At 34.2% G+C, this 23,108-nt stretch overlaps 1 protein-coding gene across 3 annotated transcripts in view; it reads right to left on the minus strand.

Moving 5' to 3' along the window:
* Positions 1-23,108, minus strand: part of LOC148282357 (E3 ubiquitin-protein ligase TRIM33-like) — a 76,658-nt gene that overhangs the window by 16,689 nt on the left and 36,861 nt on the right. Inside the window, exons 2-13 of one of the 3 annotated variants that reach the window (XM_088225208.1) lie at positions 15,967-16,234; positions 14,027-14,264; positions 12,868-12,988; positions 11,593-11,852; positions 10,432-10,594; positions 10,202-10,346; positions 8,860-9,026; positions 8,235-8,466; positions 6,997-7,110; positions 5,301-5,471; positions 4,021-4,239; positions 1,742-1,896 (exon numbers count right to left, since the gene is read on the minus strand). In XM_088225208.1, coding sequence (XP_088081334.1) covers positions 1,742-1,896; positions 4,021-4,239; positions 5,301-5,471; positions 6,997-7,110; positions 8,235-8,466; positions 8,860-9,026; positions 10,202-10,346; positions 10,432-10,594; positions 11,593-11,852; positions 12,868-12,988; positions 14,027-14,264; positions 15,967-16,234 — 2,253 coding nt within the window. Of the gene's footprint in view, positions 1-992; positions 1,897-4,020; positions 4,240-5,300; positions 5,472-6,996; positions 7,111-8,234; positions 8,467-8,859; positions 9,027-10,201; positions 10,347-10,431; positions 10,595-11,592; positions 11,853-12,867; positions 12,989-14,026; positions 14,265-15,966; positions 16,235-23,108 lie in introns of those variants that run through there. The other 2 variants (XM_088225209.1, XM_088225210.1) reach the window with 2 other exon arrangements.

Below are 23,108 nucleotides of genomic sequence, written 5' to 3' on the forward strand. Positions count from 1 at the left end.
ACTGACTAGAACTTGTGACGTCTAACATAGTAATTTCAAAATTACAAAACTACATAAAAATATTTTGAAAATAAATTTGGTTTAGTTTGAGTCTATTAACAAATAAAAAAAATAAAAATAAACCTATGAACTTCCTCATCTGAAATCTTACCATGGTTGCCACAACAACATAACACTATTATTTATTGGCTGTTTCAAACATACGATCACATAAATCTGCGACTTTGCAGAGTAGTTAATTTTAACTGAAACTAATCAAATTTCCCATAGCACTGAACTTCCTCATGAGTGATGAGTTTTGATAAGACTTTGTAGAATACTTAGAAATTTTACAGAATTATTGTTATTTTTCTGACAGTACCTATAATTTTCCAATAGTGTAAAACATAATTTTTCAAAGTTTTACACATTTTTTGTTACTCCCTTGAAAATATAAAAAGGGGGTTTAACTGTACTTAACACAACACAAATCTAATGGACGATTGAGTTGTTCACAAATCCTAATCCTGAAATATTTGGACTTAAAGCTAGAGGAACATTTAATAAAATCCGAGGATTTTTTCACATTTTGTCACACGAGTCTACAAAGAATACAAGACTTGATGCCTCTTATTAAAAAAAAAAATGAATGAAATCGTATTTTGCTGTAACAGGCCTAATTATGCATCGTATTATCAGCGCTGTGATTTTTTAAAGTATTGTATTTCTGAAATTACTCCGCATGTGACGTCTCAAGTTCTCTTCCGCTTCTCGGTCAGTTCTGCCGATTGGCCCGTTGACCGTAAATCTTCCACAACTCTCTTATCATCGGTTGATTCGGAAAACTAGTGACGTCATGCAAAGTAGTTTGTTTTAATTAAAATATTTTATTTTATTTTCAAACATTTTCAAGAAACTTCGCGGTGCAATTTAATTTTCTAATTTTTACCGCACTGAAGAACACGTTATTTATATCCAATTTCCAGTAGGGCTGAAAAAGTTAGTATATGACCTTTTTTTTACATTTTTTTTTGCACCACAACAGGCCAGGAGGCCTAATTACAGTGGTGAATTACGTCACAGAGCATCCAGGCTTGAGAAAAATCACATTTTATTTTTTGTGTTCTCACCGGGAATCGAACCCGGAACCTTCCGTGCGTGAGTCAAGCGTCTTGACCACTACACCACGGAGGCCGCCAACTGAACTACCGCTTTGAACAACGCCACTGAACTACCGCTTTGCAATTTTTCTGAGAGTCCAAGACAGTGATGCGTAAACTTTTTAGCTCGGCGTATCAAAATTCTGAAAAAACCCGGTTTGATTTGGGTGCTGTGTCACATCTAGGAATATTATCAATTTTTGCAACTCTTGTAAATGATGAGAATCAAAGCAAGTTTAGTAAACGAAGAAAGCGAATCGCTCATTTGTAAATGACGTGTGTCACCAATGTTTTGGCGTGTCACCACCAACACGCATTTCATAGATTACCTGCCCATCACTGACCTGGAGCGTTAATTTAATTTGTACGTAGTTAATTTTTTTGATACATTTTTCATTTCCCTTCTTTAGGTTTTACACTGCTCTGTAGCTCCCTTGAAAAATGTAAAAAGGGGGATTTACCATATTTAACTCGACATAAATATCATATTTTGGAGTAGTTTTTAGCAAACTGGACGATCGACTCGCAGATTAGCGTCAGTTGAACAAGTCTAGGTTGAATTCAAAATGTTGCACTAGCGGTGGCGGGGGGGGCGTACTCACCGCTGTATTGGGGCTCGGAGTCTTGGGGTTGGTGGAGGTCACGGCAGGGGCGGCCCTCGGGGGCTGGCGGATCGTGATCTTGAACGAGTCTCCCGACGGAGAGGATCCGGCCGCCGCTGCCTGCTGCTGACCCTGGTCGGAGACGGAGTACAGACCTGGGGGACGGAGACTTTTATTGTATTTTTAAGCAGACTGTCGCGTAATTTTTTTAATCGATTTCTATTTGGTGCAGACAAAAAAGGCATTTTATAAATGCAATATGTGAATGCGGGTCGGGACTTATTTATTTATACGTACGCCCAGTTGGTAAGAGCATTGACACAAAATTGAGGAAGAAAGGGAGCAAAATTGGACTAGGTGGGAATGGAAAAGGGAGAGATGGGTATAGTTGAATTTGATTCAGTGATCGTATCAAAAAAGACAACTGTTATCAAAGAATATTGATATTTCTTGATGATTATGATAAAATTATAAATAAACTTACTTATAGACTGGTCTTGAAGATGCCTACTTAGGCGAAAGCGCTCGTTGGTCAAAATAATAAAAAGTAAAACTAAACCAAGAAGTTTCATTGATAAGTTTATTTATAATTTTATTATAATCATCGTTATCAAAGATATCAAGACTGGGATATTTGTTGGCAGACCTTAAAATTCTGGGCAAGGCGGAGTGAAAACCGTAATTAGTTCTATGGTTTTCAATATAAAAAATTAAATTTTGTCTTAAGTTTCTTGTAGGAATATTTGATTATACAGTAAATCCTCGTTTTTAGGTTTTCCCGCTTTTTGCACTGAAATATTTTTCATTCATTCACTCATTCAATTTTCCCCCCAATTAACGTTTTTTATGTTTTTCATAACCCCGGTTTAACGTCGAATTGTTTTCATAACTCATTCGATCTGTCAAACGACGAGCCGCGCGCCGCCGCATGAATGGAGAATAAAATCGAGGTAAATAAAAAAATGTGTAAATTATTGTCTCAAACTAAATTCAAAGTAGGTACAGTGTAATTGACTATTTTGTTGTGTCTAATTTTGACGTTTTACTAAATTGTGACATGCAGTTGACGCATATTTAGGAAGAATAAAGTCTTTAGATCAATAAATTACAATGCAAAAAGATAAAAAAAATGGCAATATAAATATTATTTGATGTTATGCACACATAATGTGAAAAGGAGATAGTTTAAACAGTCTGCGATGACAGTTGAAATTTTGTGGTGCCATACTAAAAAAAAAAGTGATACCATATAAATAAAATTTCCCTATATTTAAGGAAAAAATCGTTATATGCATTTTATGCAAATTCAAATGTTTATTTTCGTGTTTTTAAGGTTAAGTACCTAGAAAAAATTATTTATGCATGTATTTTTTTTAATTCAATAAAAAATAACACATTGTTTGAAAAAATACAAAATATTTTTAATTATATCAATGGTAAATATTAATATTCCCCAATCATGACAGTTCTTACAATTTTTCTGCAGTAAATTAAGTAAAGTCTTGTACAATAATTATATTTTAATGAAATTTATTTTTTTCCATACATTTTTCATTTCCTCACTTTAAAGTTTTCCTCAGTTTTACACATTTTTTGTTGCTCCCTTGAAAAACGTAAAACAGGGGTTTTATTGTATTATACTCCTTAGTTCAGGCACATTAAAGAACGAATCGAGGATTTTGAATAGGACTAAATGATTGGATTTATTTAGATGATCTTGAAGAGAAGATGTAGCTCATTATAAATATGTAGATTGCACTATAACAGTGTTTAACCATTTTGTTTAAGTGGTTAAACTATCTCCTTTTCACATTATGTGTGTATAAAATCAAATAATATTTATATTGCCATTTTTTTAACTTTCTGCATCGTAATTTATTGATATAAAGACTTTATTCTTCCTAAACATGCGTCAACCGCATGTCACTATTTAGTAAAACGTCAAAATTAGACACTTAAACAAAGTGGTCAATTACACTGCACCTACTGTGAATTTAGTTTGAGAGAATAATTTACACATTTTTTTATTTACCTCGATTTTATTCTCCATTCATGCGGCGGCGCGCGGCTTGTCGTTTGACAGATCAAATGAGTTATGAAAAAAATTTGACATAAAGGTTTTACTGTATTATATATCAAGTCATGTTAGGTCTCGTCTGGTCAGTGTAGTCATCATGTGGTTCTTAATGTTGATTTTAAATTTGTCTCCAGTATAATTGTTCAAGTGGTCAGGGAAGTCATTATAGTGTTTATAAAAAAAAAGGAAAATTAATAATGACCATTGGTGGCACTCTGCGGTATGTGCCACTTGGCTGCCGCCGCGGCGTGCTGCTGCTGTTGCTGGTAGAGCTGCAGCTGCTGCTGCTGGTGGTGCAGCTGCTGCTGTTGCTGCTGCTGCTGCAAGAGGGGGCTCGGGGGCTCCCGCGGCCGCGCCTGCTGCTGTGCGCCGCCCGCCACTCTGTTGCCGTACACGCCCGCCTGGTTGAATGCCGCATTTCCTGCAGGCAAAATGTGGAATTTTGTAATGTTTTTAGTAATTCACTGCTGCACGGGTGATATACATTAAATTTCATTGTAAACCAGATGAGAACATTTATAAAAAAAAAACGTTTTAAAATGGCAAATTTTTTATCAGACTAAAGGATCTTAAACGAAACAACTATAGATGACTTCAGCTAGATGATAGAATATTATTTAGGATTCGGCACTACTCGATATAAGGAGTACCGCTTTACCCACTGTTAAACTACCGGGAGTCTTCCTTAATTCTGACTAATCTCATGATGCTAAATTTGGTAACACGATAAGTTCACGCTTCTACCAGCTCAGACAAATTAAATGCATATGCAAAAATTTGCCGGTCGACACTGCCCGTCAATTAATAAATGCTTTTGTAGAGTCTAGAGTAGATTGTCATAATGGTATCTACGCAGGTCTACCAATGAATAAAGTGAATTTTCAACAACACTTGGAATCTCTAAGTTCAGTCATATCACTCGACTACTCCAAGAATCACACTGGCTACGCTTTCCACAGAGGGTGGAATACAAACTCTGTTGGCTTATGTATAAGTCACGGCACAACTCTGCTCTGGAATATCTAAAAAAGAACTATGCATTGCAGATAAACTAGCTGACAGATGTCTTACGCTTACATCAGCTACATCTACGGCGATAGGAAAAGTTATTATGCATGTACGCAACCAGCGCATTAAATTAGGTGAATGCGTAATTTGTAGTCGCAGGCCCTATGGCATGGAATGTTCTCCCAGCAGAGGTGTGATGCTGTGAGAAATGATGTTTCAATAAAAATAAATCTGTAGCATACGATAGCAAAAACTTGTTTCACTTGAGGCAATCTTGAGGTATTAAATTAGGAAAATAGTGCTATATAAGTTATGCCTATGTCAGCTTGTCAATAATAAATAAAACCATTAAACGAGGCAGACTAATTTACTCAAGAGTAGCAGTCAAGCTGAAAACGTTTGGGTTTGTTCAAAAAGGTTTGTACCGTATCACAGTCGTTAATCTGTATTGTGTATGATGAAATAACAAGTAACCTTGGTAGCCTTGCATGGCCTGCATGGCCTGTCTGCTGTACTGGTTGGCCTGCTGCAGGGCGCGCTGCTGTTGCTGCTGTTGCTGTTGGCTGTAGGGAGACGTGGCACTCAGCAGACCGCGTAGGTTCACATCAGCTTGCTGCAGGCCAGTCATGTAGTTCACTCCGTCCACTGAAACAATAGTCAACAATATGTTAGGTGCCAAAATAAATTAAGATAAATACTGGATTAAATTTAATACTTAATTTTTAGTGTGAGACGGATTCAGGCAGAGAAAAATTTGTTGAATTCCAGCGCATTCTAAACTGTAGATTTAGGGATTATGATTTGATTTGACCAATCGCCTTCACACCTGCGCAATATCGATAGTCCCATCTAGACTTAGTAACAAGTCCGTGATTGGAAAGGTTGTTTGGGGTTGTTTAAGCGCAATTCTCGCGAGTTTCTGTCAATTGGCTAGGCCGAGGGCTGTTTTGCAGAGTTGTCAGAATCGAAATGAACAGAATCAAAAGGCTGAAAAATCGCTGGAATTGATGTATCGAGCTAAAGGGGGAACTATGTTGAAGAATAAAATAAATTTTGCCCAAAAAATTGTGGTTTTCATCGTTAGGCTCAGTAGTTATTATCAGCCCACTTAGTAATTACATATCGCGGGGTAATTACTACAACTAGGTGACTTCGAAATTTGCATTTTTCAACAACACACACAGTAAAACCTTGTTTTTACGTTCCTCAATTTTGCATTTTCCCGTTTTTTACGCCGAAAGAGAATAAAATCGATGCAAATAAAAAAATGTGTAAATTATTGACTCAAACTAAATTCAAATTAGCTTCAGTGTGATTGATCGTTTAGTTTAAGTGTCTAATTTTGACCTTTTACTCAATTGTGACGTGCGGTTGACGCATGAAGAATAAAGTCTTTACATCAATAAATTACAATGCAGAAAGCTTAAAAATTTGGCAATAGAAATATTATTTGAAGTTGTAAACATAATATGGAAAGAAGATAGTTTTAACAGTTGTGAAACAGTTTTGCCGCGATGTAAATGACAGTTAAAATTCTGTGGTGCCATACTAAAAAAAGTGATACCATATAAATAAAATTTCCCAATATTTAGGGAAAAAAACATTGTATGCATTTTATGAAAATCAAATTGATATTTTTGTGTTTTTAAGGTTAAGTATCTACATAAAATTATATGAACATGTTTTTTAAAAATTCAATTAAAAAAACACATTGTAGTATTGACTAAAAAAATATAAAACATTTTGAATGAAATCATAGGTAAATATGAATAATCCCCAATTATGACAGTTTTTACAATTTTTCTGCAGGTTTTTCATTTCCTCATTTTAGCGTTTTCCTCGGTTTAATACTTTTTTTGTTGCTCCCTTGAAAAATGTAAAACAGGAGTTTTACTGTATTTGAATCGAGTCAAATTAAAAGCAAGTAGAAAACAAATTTAAATCATAACACGATGATGTGTCTTTAGTGGGTATCTCAAAAATGCTGATTATGAAGTTACCTATTAATTACCTCGCGATATGTTACTTTAAATATATCAAATAAACACTTTTCTACAGAACTGAATGAAAAATGCTGATACGGTGGTTAATTGCAGGTGCCATTAGTGTTCTTGTGAGTGTGTCAGTAGTGTCAGTAGTGTTAGTAGTGGTAGTAAGAGAATGAGGTCACCTGCGGCAGCCATGTGGTGCGGGTGTGTAGAGGAGGTGACGTGCGGATGGCGGATGATGGGCCCCGCGCCCGCCGCGCCCCTCACCCCTCCCCCGAGCGGCCCCATTATGCCACCTATAAACACACACACATTACTCTCCTGCTCACGCACACACCCACACCCGCAACACAACCTGCCACAGTTGTGTCCCACTCGCAACTACCGCTGTTATAGATAGAAGCTTGTATACAGTGCTCTTTTTCTGTCCATATTATCCGCTCTATGTTTAAACGTCCACATTTGCTCAACTCTTCCATCTGACGACTTTTGCGAAGTAAGAAACCTTTATCATGCGGGTGAGGTTCATCCGGCTGAACAAATTCGCTTACTAGGCAACGCCTGAAAACAATTTTCCAATTTTTATACCAGTTAGTTTAATCAACAATGTTTCGAGTATGTCGACAGATGGAAGAGTTGAGGAAATGTGGATGTTTAAACATTTGCAGAATGGGGAATGTTACACGGTATGGACACAAGGGAGGATATCCAGCCTGTCCACGAACATTTAGACATACTTAAAACATTGCTATTGCCTAATGGTAATTTCTTCCTAGCAACCAATAAAAAAATAAAAAAGGTAAAAAAAATGGCAATACACATGTGTATATAAATAAATTAATATAGATACTAGTCTTCAATAGGAAAAACGCATAAACAAATGTGAAGGGAGAAGTGTTTAAGAAAGAGATAAGAAATTTCGACAGCAATCCATCACTGCATATTTAATGTCACTGCCTAAGTCACCCAGTTATACCATCTGGCGGTGGTAAGCATCCTTTTGAGTAATTTGGGGATTTTTGTGGAACATCTTTGGACTTTTTCCAATAGCTCGATGTCTTTAGTAAAGTAGGGACTCCACACTTGATATCCATATTCTAATAAAGGTCTTACATAGGTCTTGTATATTTTAAGAAATATCTCTGGAGTAATATTTTGGAAAGCCTTTTTAATCAAATAAATTATTGTGTTCATTATTTCATCATTTTTGTCTTGCTTTTTATGATGATTTATGTTCTTTAGTTTATTTGTTAGTATGTTTTAGGATATATGTGTATACATAATATTACTACTTACTTATTTTATACTACAAATATTGCAAAAAATAATTTAAAACAAAACAAAGAAAATCGACTCAATTACTAAAAAATATATTTAAAAAATAAAAATCTAGCAATAATGATTCCACTACGGTTCTCACCGCCACTGTTTTGTCTCTGGAGCTGGGCGGACATGTGTGACAGGTGGACGAGCTGCGACGGTTGCTGGCCGTATTGTTGCATTTGCTGTTGCTGCTGTTGTTGCTGCTGCTGCTGCTGTTGTTGTTGCTGCTGCTGCTGCTGCGGGAGCGGAGACGGCAGCTTCTGGTATTGCTGCTGCTGGGGGACGGGAGATGCCAGACGTTGGTAGGGCTGAACGGCGCCAGCCATCGCCTGAGGATCACATAAATAATACACAACATTATTGGTATGAAATAGCTGGTGTTTAAATGCTCGCATCTTTCGTTCTCTCTTTTTATTTTCACATACATACACATCGAATGACTGAGCTTTTTTTGTATTCATTGCCTAATCCACGTGATGTCTGTTGTCAAATGAGACCGGTTAGTCTCATGGGTAGTGTCACAGACTCAGGATCAGATGGTCCGAGGTTGGGACTCTGCTCTACCACAATTTGTTTCCTATTTTCTAACTTTTCAACTCAGTTATTTACGACTAAAAGAAAATAGCCCTAAAATTGTAAAACCCCTAAATTGCGTTTTAAGGGACCGACAAAAAAATGTAAATGGAGGGTAGTGAAAATTATTCACCGTAAAAAGTACCAACCTGATGGTGGTGAATGGCCTGGAGGGCGCTGGTGGCGGACGGCGAGGGGGCAGGGGGGTGGTAGGGCCCCTGGGACTGGCCGGGCGGGGGCCCTGCAGACTCTGGCCGGGCCCCCTGTTGGGGGTACACCTTCCCGTCCACTACCACGCCGCCTATCGTTGATACCACTGAAAAAATCAAAGTGTTAACCGATGAATTCTAATTTGTAAACATCACGTGAGGCGCTGAGAGCCAGAGGGACTTAAGTGACATTTAAACTGTTTTTGGCAAAATATTTTCCAAAAATTTATGACTTGTTTTTTGTACGAAATAACTAAGACGATGTTACGATAATGATACGTTTAATGTTACGATTTTTTCTCAACATAAATGAAAAAAAATAAATTATAAAAACTGACACAGCTGATACAAATTATGCGGTTGTTTCTCTGGCATATTTTTTTGGTTAAACTTTAATGAGGAAGTTCAGTGCTAGGGGAAATTGGAAATAAAAGTGATTTCTTACATTCAGTAAAAAATTAGAGCAATAAATAAATTGTACGGCGAAGTTTATAAGGAATACAGAATAATTAAATGATAAAAAAAAATTTGACAAACAATTAATTTTTATAAGATATTTTATTTGAAAACATTTACATTTGACAATATTTTTATTAGGGTTTATTTGTAATTTTAAGAATATTTATTAAAATAATAGAAAAAAACATCATTTTAAGATGTTACTCTCCATTGTTGTGCTTAATTATTTTTCTTTTCTTATCCACGGGAAACTTAAAAAAATACATATATACATAAAATTGTATTTCCATATAATATTTTTTTTTAACAAAAATTAAAAAGAAATACATATGAAAAAAAAGGGATAAAAATAAAAGGAGAGTTTAAATACATTGTATATTTTTAATTATATAAATTCTAACGATACTCGAATTAATGATTATACAGTGCAAGTCCCTCTCCAAGCACAAGAGCTTTCCTCTTTTGTTAAGAGAAACGGCACAAAAAAAATAAACCTATATTTAAATATTATATATATATTTTTTTTTGCACCACAACAGGCCAGGAAGCCCAATTACAGTAGTGAATTATATCACAGAACACCCAGGCTTGATGAAAATCACATTTTAATTTATGTGATTCTCACCGGGAATCGAACCCGGAACCTTCCGTGTGTGAGTCAAGCGTCTTGACCACTACACCACGGAGGCCGCCAATATATATTGATACTGAAACTGTAAAAAATGTAACTGAATTGTATTATATTAAATAAAAGTAAGCCAAGGTCATAAAAAAAAAACCTAATTCATTATCGAAACCTAAAAAAATAGTAAATAAATAATACCTTTGATGAGGTCTGGCACTTTTTCTAGTGACAGATGTATTCTGACAGGAATTTCCGGATTGGGAATATCTGCTCTCCGACTCTTGATCCTCTGGAGGTGTGATGTCACTTGTTTCTTCGTGTACAAAACTGCCGTGTTGCTACCCTGTTATTGGTAGACGATAATCAATATTAGAAACCACATTAGGCACGGAGATCTAGTTTCATCTTTATAAAAAGAAAATAATTACCTGCTCCAGAGCGGAGTTGACAAACTCGATACAGTGGTCGGTGATGGAAGAGAGTTGCTCCAGAGCCACCTTCTTCTCGTTCAGGGTCTTCTGTTTAGCATCACAAACCTCATTTAGTTGCAGTACCAGCTGCTTGCCGCGTGTGTTAATTGTGTTTGTAAGTCTGAAAAAAACAAATATAATAGATTAAGTTTCTCCACTGACATTCCTCCTCGATGAAACAGCATCTTGACTGACAATTTCGGTCATGATGAAACCCGGCTCTGGTGAAAAATGTATAATTAAAAGTGGTAAAAAAAAAAAAGTTTTTCTTATAATCACATATTTAAATTTACATATATTTAAAATAAAACAACTTTGTTTTTAACTACTTATTTTATATTTTTTCTACCAACCGGTTTCAAAGATAAACGAGCTTCTTTATCAAGGTATAAATTTTAATTTAATTTTTAGTGTTTAAATAAATAAAATTTACTAATGAAACTGGCATAATTTTATTTTAACAATGTTTACTAAATATTCAATATTTCAAGAACAACATGACAAAAAGACATGATTTATTAGCTCCATATGTTTAGATTTAATATTGTGTAAACACTGTTGAAATGAAATAGGAAGAGATTCACCAATAAATTATACCTTGATAAAGAAGCTTGTGTAGCTTTGAAACCGGTCAGCAGAAAAAATATAAAATAAGTGGTTAAAAACAAAGTTGTTTTATATTTATTTTTTTATAATGAATAGCCACAAAGTATAAGTGGTTAAAAACAAAGTTGTTTTATATTTATTTTTTTATAATGAATAACCACAAAGTTAGTGCTTCAAATATAATTATTATTTTAGAATACATTTTTATTTATTTATTTATAAACGCCATGCATATAAACCACGCTTGAAGAAACATCTCTTTTCTCTTCCTTAATTTCTCTTTATTCCCTTTTCTCATTGAAGACTAGTATCGATATTAATTCATAAAGTTCTATTTTCGCTGTTGGTCAAAAAACAGGTGGTTTTATTATTGACTTTTTAAAAAATTAAATGAAAACAAAAGCAATTGTAAAAAAAAGGAGGCGCTCGCCATCCTGGTTGTTGCGATGACAGCTGGTTGCAATGGTGCAGTAGCCGACAGTCGCACACTACAGTAATGATGAAGATACTCACTTGACCACTGTTTGCGTGATCTCGTGCACGAGAGCCTTCTTCTTGTCGGCAATGAGCGCCTGGCGGTCGCGGATGACCTTCATGGCGCTGGCCAGCAGCACGCGCTTGTACTGCACCTCGGACAGCAGCGCGGCTATGGACGAGCGCGCGGCGCCCGCCATCTCCGCGCTAAACTGGTAGCGATGGTCGCGGTGCTGCAGCAGCTGGCAGTCACGGCAGGTGAGACGGTCGCACGTCTCGCAGAATAGGGACAGCCGTTCCTGGATACAAAATAAATCAACTCTATTAAGTTAGGAATTACATTTGATAGAATTTTATCGGGAGATTAACAACTGGGTTGTGGTTTCATGAGTAGTGGAAGGGTTCTCTGTGGGGATTTATTTTAGTACGGTTAGAAGTTAATACCGGACAGCTCTGGTACAGCAGGAACTTAAAAAAGAGGGCCGCTAAAGATTACTGTTTCACGAGCTATTCGAGCGAGGAGCGCATTAAGATACAAATTGCCCTCTCTTATACAGTCTCTATTCCTGGATTGACACATTTGATGAAACGCATATCGCTAAATCGAACGTACCCAATTATCTTCGAACACGTCTCGAGAAAGGGCAACCTTGCTTCACAGACTCAAGGTATCGATGGAGTTAAAGACACTAACTAATTAACTAAACTAATTATATTAAATTTTGGTTTGTACTAAAAAAAATGATAATGATTTTTAATGTTTAGATATTTTCAAACTTTGTAAATGGCAAGACTTACATATTTCCTTCTCTAAAAAGTTTTTTATTCCTTTTGCAATTTGTAAACATAATATGTTTCAACAAACTTTCTAACAAATAACAACAAACAAATAATTTTCAACAATTTTTTATATTTTTTATTTAAATTATTTATTGACAATTACACTTAAGATGATATTTAGTTTTATATAAACTATCCTTACACCGTATAATATTCACCGGTCTGAAGATGCCCATTAGAGGGTGAAAGCGCTAATTGGTCAAATAAATAAGTGGAAGAGTACTAAGTATTTAAAAATTAATAACTTACATGTAAATATAAGTTATTATATCATTTTAACTTTCAACAACTTTATATTATAAAGTTGTTGAAAGTATGGAAGTCTAGGTATTTACAGATGCTTACGTGATCTGTCATCGGCTGGGTTATATTATCGCTGGGAAAATTCAGAATTTGTCTACAAAATTTTGACTTACTCAAAATATTGTTAATGGTTTTAGTCTGACATTTGAAAATAACTTTTGAACATCATACCTGTGTATGTTCTTTACAGAACATTTCCTGACTGGAATTTGAAGTGCTGTTAGATGCAGACTGTATCTCTAGCAATCCTTCATCTTTTGATTTTATTGTGTGGTCTTTTGTTATTTTTAGCCTGAAAAGAAATATAGAATAAATAAGTATGCGCAAAGTGCAGTCTCTTCAACTCCTAATCGCTGTAATACTCGAGCAACATAACTAATTATTTATTCGCCATGTAATAAATAAACATCAAACAGTAACCTTGTGTATGCTGTCAATCTCTAACTGGGGTAGGAACTCCAACCTAAATCCAACACAAGTTTTTGTTTTCTTTATTAAGTCTTTTTAATAAAAAATAAATAAATTTTTACTTGTAAGTTGTTAAATTTATTAGTAAATATTGTGTAATCTTATATTTTAGCTTATAATATTTAAATTTTTTATATTACGAAACCTCAGTTTTTTTCATAAAAATCATTGTTGGCATATTTCCTAAACTATCACCAATTCAATGGTGCAAAAATTCAATATAAAGCTTCATACAAAATAAACAAGATAACGGTCAACTTTTCAGATGCGGTTCACCGGTCAAGATCTGTGGACGCATTTTGCGTTTAGTAGACTTAATTTTTTCCAAATGTGAAAACAGTATTTATAATACATACCCGAGAAGTCGCACAATGGTTAATTATGAATTTATTGGAGTTACTTTATGTAAAGAATTACAACTTTTTAAACAATTCGGATCGAATATCGGATGTTAAGCAATAACGCAGAATTACAATTTTTTAAATAATTTATCAGATGTTGAGCAATAACGCATAATAAATGTACACGTTATACCTATAATAGCTACATAAAAGATATAGCACGTCCACAATTCGAAAAAAAAAAGATAAACATAATCACGATACACACATGCAATCACTCATGTAAGAAACAGAAAAACATATTTCATTAGTTCATATTTATTTCTGTGAACCTCGTTACCATAGATACGATATTAGCTGACAGCTGTCAAAATTTTTTAATCGGAGTAGCTGCAGCAGTGCTGCTCGCCCCGTGAAGGGCCTGCGGACGCACCCTCTGCCTTCTGCTCCTTCACAAACTGCTGGTCAAACATGCCCACCGTGGAACTATGTACGCGGCACGGGGACAGATATCTCCTTACCTCTGGTGCGCCTGCACGCAGACATCGCAGATGAACTCAGAACACTCGCAGCACCAGGCCGTGGCCGCGTTCCCATCGGAGCAGCTGTTGCAGCGCTGCTCGCCCGGCGCGGGGCCCGCGGCCGCGCCTTCCGCCTGCTGCAGCTTTTTCTCCACCACAAACTGCTGGTCGATCATGCCCACGGCGGAGCAGTTGACGCGGCACGATGGACACATCACGGTCAAACTTTCCGCCATGCCTGAAATATAAAAAAATCTATAAAAATAATTTGACTTTTTAACGTGGGAGAAGGCGAGTGCTGGGTAGCGACAGGGTCTTCTGGAGGAGTCTGGTAATGTCCACATGCTACACTTGAGAGTGGATGTGGAAAAAGACAAAGAATCGAACTTTTGCCAATCACATGCAAAGAATTATTTAAAGTGAACAAATTTACAATTTAAGATTAATTTTGGCAAAAAAAAATTAAGAAATTAGGTGCGAAAGGAGTAGGTAAAACCGAAACAAATGTTAATAATGCATCTTGCTCGATGGACCTGAATTATATCTAGTTGAAAGGATTAGAAAGCTATAATTTCGAAAATCTTTTTCCGCAAAAATAATCGAACTTTTGACATTCATATGTAAAAAATATTATTTAAAGAAAACAAATTTAGGCATTATTAGGTGTCCGGCTCGAAGGACCAGAATTATATGGGCCAACTGACAAAACTGACAAATTCTGGTATTGCAATTTCCTACTCTGTGAGCTTTTTGCCCATATAAACAATGAGTTTAATTTACCTTTAAAATGTAAGTTAGTTCACTTCACCTAAAATGGGTTCATATTTTTATATACTTATTTTTTTATTATTATTAAATTTATTACTATTTATTAAATATATTACAATAAAATAACTTTGATTTTACAATATTTTAAATAGCCCTGAAGAAGGCATAGTGTTTTGCCGAAACTAGTTTGTTATTAAATTATAAAAAGTAAAGTGGTCCATATAAAAAAACAAAGTTATTTTATTGTAATTTATTTAACAATAATGTTCCACAAAATTAGTGCTTCAAACATAAAAAAATATCTTATTTATTTATTTAGTGGCGCCCAAAAAGCTTGAACAATTTACAAATATAAAAGTACAATTTAAAATGAAAAAAAAAAAATTCTAAAAATACTAGAAACTGAGTTATTCATTTTAAAATTTAAGAATAATTGGTTCTCAAAATTTGTACAAGTTGTAGCAAATGCCTGCATGTATTTTTTGGTCATCTGTGTGTTTGTTCCCGAGAAAGTTAATTATTTCAAAATACAAAAATGTACAAAACATAATTGTATTCCCATGAGTTAGCAAACTCATTCTGGGATAAATACAATTAAAGATTATCAGATAAAAATACATTTAGTTGAACATAATTAAAACAAAAATTGACAAATCTCGGAGACCTTTTTAAAAACAAATTATAATATATTATTTAACATTAATGGGTCAAGGGTTATCGAGAAATAATTTAAGGAAATGATTTTTTTGTGTTATTTGATTTCCATTCATAGACTGGTAAGAAATTGATTTAAGGTGAATAGGCAGGAGGTTATATTGAGTAGAGGCAATGTAGAGGAGTGACCTCAATCCGAATTTAGAGGGGTGTACAGAAGGTAAATGTAGACAGTTATGAGATCGTGTGCGATGGTTATGTATATCACTGTTGAATGTAAGCGCTAAATTTGAGTTTAATTTATGTTGCAATATTTGTAAAAAAGTGTTGGTTATTTCATATGAAGGTAAAATGCTAAAAGGAATTATATTTGTTTCGGAATATATCTCTTTTAAATTTTAAATTTAATTAAAGAGTTTAATATCTAGTTAAAGAGGTTAAAATAGTTAAAATATCGGAAAATATAGAAAGCACAATCACGGAGAGAGGTGGATAGAAGGAAAAAAAATATTTCTCACCATTGTAATCCCTGTTTTGCGATTTCTCCTCCAGCTTGGCGGTGACGCAGCGCTCGCAGGCCGAGTGCAGGCACTCCATGAGGCGCGGCGTGCCGGGCGTGTCGGGCGCCGCCAGCGCGCACTGGCAGAACACGCAGCGCAGCGCGGCCCACGGCCCGCCCTCGGCCTCGGGCGCGGCGCCCTTGCCCGCCTCCTCGGCGCGCGCGCCGCCCTCCTGCGAGGCGCGCCGCCCGCTCGACTGCGCCGGCACCCCCGATTCGGCAGGCTTCTGAGAACAAAAAAACGATCGTTTCGTTTATAGTTCATAATAATTTCACGACCAGGCGGATGAAGAATACAGTTCTGCGTGTGAAACAGAACCAGCGTTTTCGACTCTGCGGATACTCTCGGTTAAAAATCCCGAAAGGTAAATCGGGGGTAGGGGGGAAGTTGGTCTAGTAAGGTAGTGGTTGGCGAATTCGGCTACAATTATTGAGGTTCCGGGTTCGAATCCTGGCAGGCTCGACGGCGGCTTCCTCGGTGTAGTGGTCAAGACGCTTGACCCACGCACGGAAGATTCCGGGTTCGATTCCCGGTGAGAACACAAAAATTAAAAATGTGATTTTTCTCAAGCCTGGTTGCTTTGTAATGTAATTCACCTCTGTAATTGGGCCTCCAGGCCTGTTGTGGTGCAAAAAAATTGATTGAATGAATGAATGAATATATATATATATATATTTTGTTATTGATAATTAAAGAGTAGGACTTGATAATTTATATTGATTGATTCGGTGTTTATTTTGTAGAACTCCTTACATAAATTTAAAATATTAGAAAACAAACACTGATTTGAATCTACTGAACACTTTATTTTATTTTTATAAATATAAGAAAAAAAAAATTCGTGACAATTTTTTCGCCTTGTTAGAGCATTTTCAAACGAATGAAACATTAATTTCAAACATTCGTTTGAAAATGCCCTAACAAGGCGAAACAATTATCACGAAATTTTTGTTTTTATATTTGTAAAAATAAAATAAATTGTTCGGTAGACTTAAATCAGTGTTTGATTTCTAATATTTTAAGTTTGTTAATTTATATGTTGATTTTTGTATGCTTTTGATAAATAAAAACATTAACTCTTTCAACAACAACAAAAAAAGTGTGTTAGTATAGAACTACTTGTACTTTAAAACATTAAAAAATCTCCATCTTAGAACAGGCTGAGCCATATTAGATGGACACTATCCTAACCAGAGAACGCTCCGTATTCATTTTCTATTTACTAGTTTTATGTAGATTCCCTAGTATTAAATATATATACTTATATGTGCAATAAATTTATGAAATAAAATAAATAAATAAATGGTGGTTTTACACTGCAATATTTCAATGATTATGAACGGCTATCTTCATCGGCATATACTGACTGAGACGGTACAAACTAATATCGATATTTATGTATGAAAGTGTGTATATTTGTGTAAAAATTCAAAACACCTTCGTCGGTAACCGGTAATCAAAAATGTTTAGAAAAAAAAAATTGCACACATATTCTATTTTTCATACCGAAAACTTAATTTTAATTTGTAGATAAAATTGAAGATTAATTTTAACTTCCTATCAGAATACGTACCCTGGACTGGTACCCGAAGAGTAAGACAAAAATGATCTAGAAACACTACTATTGGAATGACAATGCACGCACCGCTGGGTAGCGGATGGGGAAAATATTATTATGATGATAATGTATTACAAAGTATTACGAAGTGAATGCCGATTCAATTAATAAAATAATAATAAAACTCATGTTCATTTGCATACAAGAAATTACCACAGGTTCATATAAATTAGATGATTTTGCATACGCTAAGGTTACGTAAAAAATCAACAAAGACGACATACAAATTCAAATAAAAAATAAATAAATAGATACAATCACTGCCGAATAGACGAATCACAAAGGACAACATCGTTAATTTGGGTCAAGGGTGACTTATTAAAAAAGGAATCGCAGCTACGGTTTTTTTTAAATAAAAAAATAACAATTTCCGTTCTTGTGATGTAATCAAACATTTTATTTTTTTGAAAATTTATTTATTTACCCTTACGGATTATTACATTAATTTTACAAAAATAATATATAATTTTTTATTCATACTCTGTTGTTGTCAAAAATATTTTTTACATCTTTTGAAAAGTTTGTCTGAGTCTTTTGTTTAGTTTCGTTTAATAGTTTATTTTATAATTTCAGTCCCTGGTTTATTGGTCTCTGTTCTTGTCTCGTTTTAGAGGGTTGATATTCTCATATTTTTTTAAATCATTTTTTTTCAAGTTTTAGTTCTTCGTCTAAAATTACATTAGTGGCTAATTTATGAATAAATTTTAAGGGTTCTAGTTTAAAGAGTTTAGTTATATTTAATTACTACGTTTGTTTAAAGAGTTCTTTAGTAGCTGTTATACATGGTGTTCTTTAAACCCTGTCACATCCGAAACCACAATGATCAGTATGTGCAAGAAGACATATTAGTATATTTAAAAAAAACATTTAGGACAAGTTTCAGTTTTTTTCAAGTTTTAGTTCTTCGCCTAAAATTACATTAGTGGCTAATTTATGAATAAATTTTAAGGGTTCTAGTTTAAAGAGTTTAGTTATATTTAATTGCTACGTTTGTTTAAAGAGTTCTTTAGTAGCTGTTATACAGGTTGTTCTTTAAACCCTGTCACATCCGAAACCACAATGATCAGTATGTGCAAGAAGACATATTAGTATATTTAAAAAAAACATTTAGGACAAAGAAAATTTTTAAAAATAAAATATTTAAAAAAACACATGGTTGCTTACTTCTGCAGGGGAGAAGTGAGGGGAGCGCGGCGCAGTATCAGACTCCCCCTCCCCCTCCTCGTTACTCCACTGCAGTAAGCAACCAATTGCTTTTTTTGATATTTTATTTTTTGATATTTTATTTTTTTAAATTTTATTCATTCTAAAATCATCGTGGTTTCGGATGTGACAGGGTTTAATGAACACCCTGTATAGGGGAGGTTATTTACTAACTTTGATATACTTTAAGGGTCATTTTCAACAAGTCGGAAATAACTCACAGGTTGAAAATGATAATAAAGTTGTGGTAGAGAGGAGTGCGAACCTCGGACCTTTGATCCACGAGTCTACGGCACTAGACAACAACCCAATTCAATTGATACCAAACAATGAGGAAGTTCAGCGGTATTTTTTTGTTTTGTTAATAGATTATGAAACTAAGCAAAAAAAATAATATGTATCGTATTATCTCAGCGCTCGATTTTTTTAAGTTTTGTAATTTTGAAATTACTCCGCCCGTGGCGTCGCAAGTTCTAGTAGGAAATTCTGATGTTTGGTGAGTCTGCTTCCCGGAAACCGGAAATTTATCACATTATCAATATCGTATCATCGTTGTAGTTTTTTTTTTTATTAAAATCATTTTTGATATTTTTTTCGTACGTTTAAGAAATCATTTTTTGTATCCAATTTCCCGTAGTACTGAACTTCCCCATTGATTGGAAACCCGTAGTGCACTTTGTAAAAAATAAAATCAACAATAATTTAAGCATGTCCAAATGTTTGTTGTCAAGGCTGGATTTCACTCCCTGGGAGTAATTAAGATTGAAATTTATTGCAACACACAGGGAAAATATTTTTGAGAAGGGTGTAGATATGGTATATTTTAATTGGTATGGTATATTTAATTTAATTGTCAAACATCTCCTTGTTATTTTTATTTATATATTTATTTATTTTTATGTATTGTAATTTATGTTTGTTTTAATTTTCTTATTATTATTAGTATTTACACGCATGTTTTATTTTAAAATTATTAATGGTATATTTCCTAATTTATATTTATGTTCCAATTTTCATAATAATCGGTATCCTTTCTAATGTACATGCATGTTTCATTTAAAAATAATTAGTGGTATATTTTCTAATTTGTATTTATGCTTAAATTTTTATTATTATCGGTATATTTTCTAATTTACATTTAATTTTATTTTTTTGATTTTATTATTATTTGAATTTAATGAAAAAAAAAAACAAATGTAAAAATGAAGGTCCTGCCTAAACACAGGAATTTCCTAGCTAGTCGAGCCATGAAACAAAAAACCACTGTGCATTTTAAAACTGTGAAATAAATAAATAAAATAGAAGTATAGGCTTACTTTAAAAAAGTCAAGGCTGAATGGCCAATTTTACACAGTGTGTAAAGTAGTCACTTAAACCAGCCAACGACAGGTCATAAATAGTGTAAATGCCTTGACTCCCATATTCCCTTATCAAAAATAAAATCTTTATTTAAAATATTTTGTTGGATTAGCGCACTATTTTTTAAACAAAAAATACGCGGCACTGAAATGGATTGCGCGAAAAAAAAAGCAAAAATAAATCGACCATTGTTCAAATATTTTTTCCGTCGACGTCCGATGCCAAAATGTTGAGAACAAAAGCTCATAAATAATATTATGTCAATTATGTGTTAAGGAATGAAAATTGACGTAGCGATAAACAAGCTGTTTCTTTTTGCAGTTTGCGCAGCGAATGCACGTCAATATTCTTAGCCCAGAACACAGCACTAACTGAGCACCGTAATTTAATCAACACTCTTAACTAATTTGTTAATTAACCGTGAATCATTGTTTACGCGCTAATCTTTACCTGGGCCCCGATTACAATGGAAAATTAACAGAGTTATCTTCGCCTGTCTATAAAGAAAAACCGATATTTGTGTACGAAAATTAGTATATTTGCATGAACATTTAAAGTATCTTCGTCGGCAACCTATAATTGACCATGTTTAGAAGAAAATAATGTATGCATATTCTGCTTTTCATACAGAAAACTTAATTTTACTTTGTAGATAAATGTTAACTTTCCATTGTAATCGAGGCCCCGGGCTGGTATTTCGAACGGAATTGCGCACGAAGAGATCGCTCTGTTAGCGTGTATTAAGTACGTAAACACGCGTTAAAATGCGTTTTCTACGCGCGCTTTTACGTTCAGAATACCACCCTTGGGGTGGCATTCTGGATCTTCTCTACCCCCTAGAGAGTGATTAATTTAAGTTGTTTAATTTTTTTAATGCGTCAACACTTTGCTACATATAATGGCCACACTGATGATTAAACGTCAAATGGTGTATAAAACTGCTTCAAAAACAGAAATAAAACTAATACGGTTTGGTCGATTCAACCTAATTAAGTGTTTTGGGTAATGCTTCTCATGTTTCATTTCACGTGTTCATATTTTTTAACGTTGAGTCATCAGTCTGGGCATATTTGAAGCAAAAACTTGCCGCATGGAAAAAATCAACACCCCCAAATTAACCACTCTCTAGGGGATAGAGAAGACTCATAATTGCATCTAAGGTTGTAAGGCAGAAATCGAATAAGTTCAGAGGATGCGCGGTCGGACTTTTATTTATTTATTAAGGAAATCATACAGTCTCTACTATAAATACAAGGTACGAAATAACAATAAAAAAAAGTAAGACCAATTACAGATTTCACATTAATTTATTATGAATGCAGGAGGAGAGGAGAAAAAATAATTACATATATGAAGAAGACCTGTAATAAAATTGGGCCTAAGCACCAGAAAAGTGAAAAAAAGTTACAAGGGTTTAAAGATATGCTCAGTTTTTTTGGTATCCAGCATATATTTTTTAATTCTTTAAAATGTGTACAAATGTGTAAGAAATAAGTTTAGTGAAAATTATATAGTTAAATATTATTTTAAAAGGGTATAAAATAACAAAGTAATTGAGAAGGCCTTAAGACCAACTGCTATTTCATTAGTCAGGCCTAAGTGCCTAGCGTAAAAACATAAAATAGGGCCTATCACCAACATCCATTAAAATGTCTGATTTTTAATTCAAGGATGCGTAAAACTAATAAGTTTGAACAAAAAAATACATCATTTATAATGTAGGTTTGTAAATTAAAAATAATAATTATTAATCAATGGAAAAAGATATCTATCATAACTCTCTGCTGGAAAAGATTTTTGTAGAAATTTTTGTTTTCTTCAGAAGGCATATACTCGATCATGTTGAGTAAATCTTTTTTTTTTCGTCCGTGATCCGGCTTTGGTAATCTAATTGGCGTAGTTTATAGGTTTTTATATCGCCAATTAATTTATTTATTTTTAAATTTAATTAATTTATTACTTGTCTTAGCTCGTGAATAGTGGCTTTCTTGTCGTGGAAACAATTTAACATGCCCGATGACTTGGTTTTCGTCTTCAAGATCGAATTTTCGATATTTTTTCTTATTACCCCTTTTTCGGTGAGGGTAGTCTCTCCGCGTTTTTTTCTCTATTAGTAGGACTCGAGTACCTTAATACTTACTCCAAATATATCAATAAAAGTGGCACGACAGACATTGACTACTTGACCATTGTCATTAGGGACAGTGTAATAAACAGTACACTGCCTTTTGCTTTCTGATGGGTTTTTGTATTTCCCATTTCTCCGTCTTTTAATGTTTGAAATATGGAATAATCCCATTAAATATGCACTTTGCTTCAACCAGTCACCTGCTTCGTAAAATTATTTATGCAACTGCAGTTTTTGATCATAAAGAAGACTTTTACAGTCATTCTGGCACTTGCAAGTGAACTGAAAAAAAAAGTCAACTTTACGGAGGACTGTCAAAAATAACCCTAAATGCCACTTTCTAAGGTTAACATACAAGCAATACTACAAATTATTTACCTGGGTGAATATGTATTTCACTTTTGACATTTCGAAAAGCCGTATTTTTATCGCTTTCTTGCCAAAAAATAAATATTCACCCACCTATCTGATAATTTCGCAGAAGTAATTCGGAAAATGCCCAATGTTTCTTGTAAATTAAGCTATAAAGCTATTTAATCTTCTAAATTATATATGAAATACATACTAAATTATACATGAATTTTAGTTAAAACGTTTGAATAAAATTTGTAAAATTTGGTATAACGGGGTCAATTTAGCACTTATTACAGCTATAAATATAGAAAAATCCTTTTAAAATCTCAGATAAATAAGTCTAAGTATCATGCAAATGAACATAAAATACTCCGCTATTCTTAAAATTTTAGTAATTCACTCAAAGATTGTATTTTAAGCCGATATTTTTCCATACTA

Source organism: Micrasema longulum, unplaced genomic scaffold, assembly GCF_059751315.1.
Source record: "Micrasema longulum isolate JH-2025_06_02 unplaced genomic scaffold, ASM5975131v1 h1tg000335l, whole genome shotgun sequence".
NCBI lineage: Eukaryota > Metazoa > Arthropoda > Insecta > Trichoptera > Brachycentridae > Micrasema > Micrasema longulum.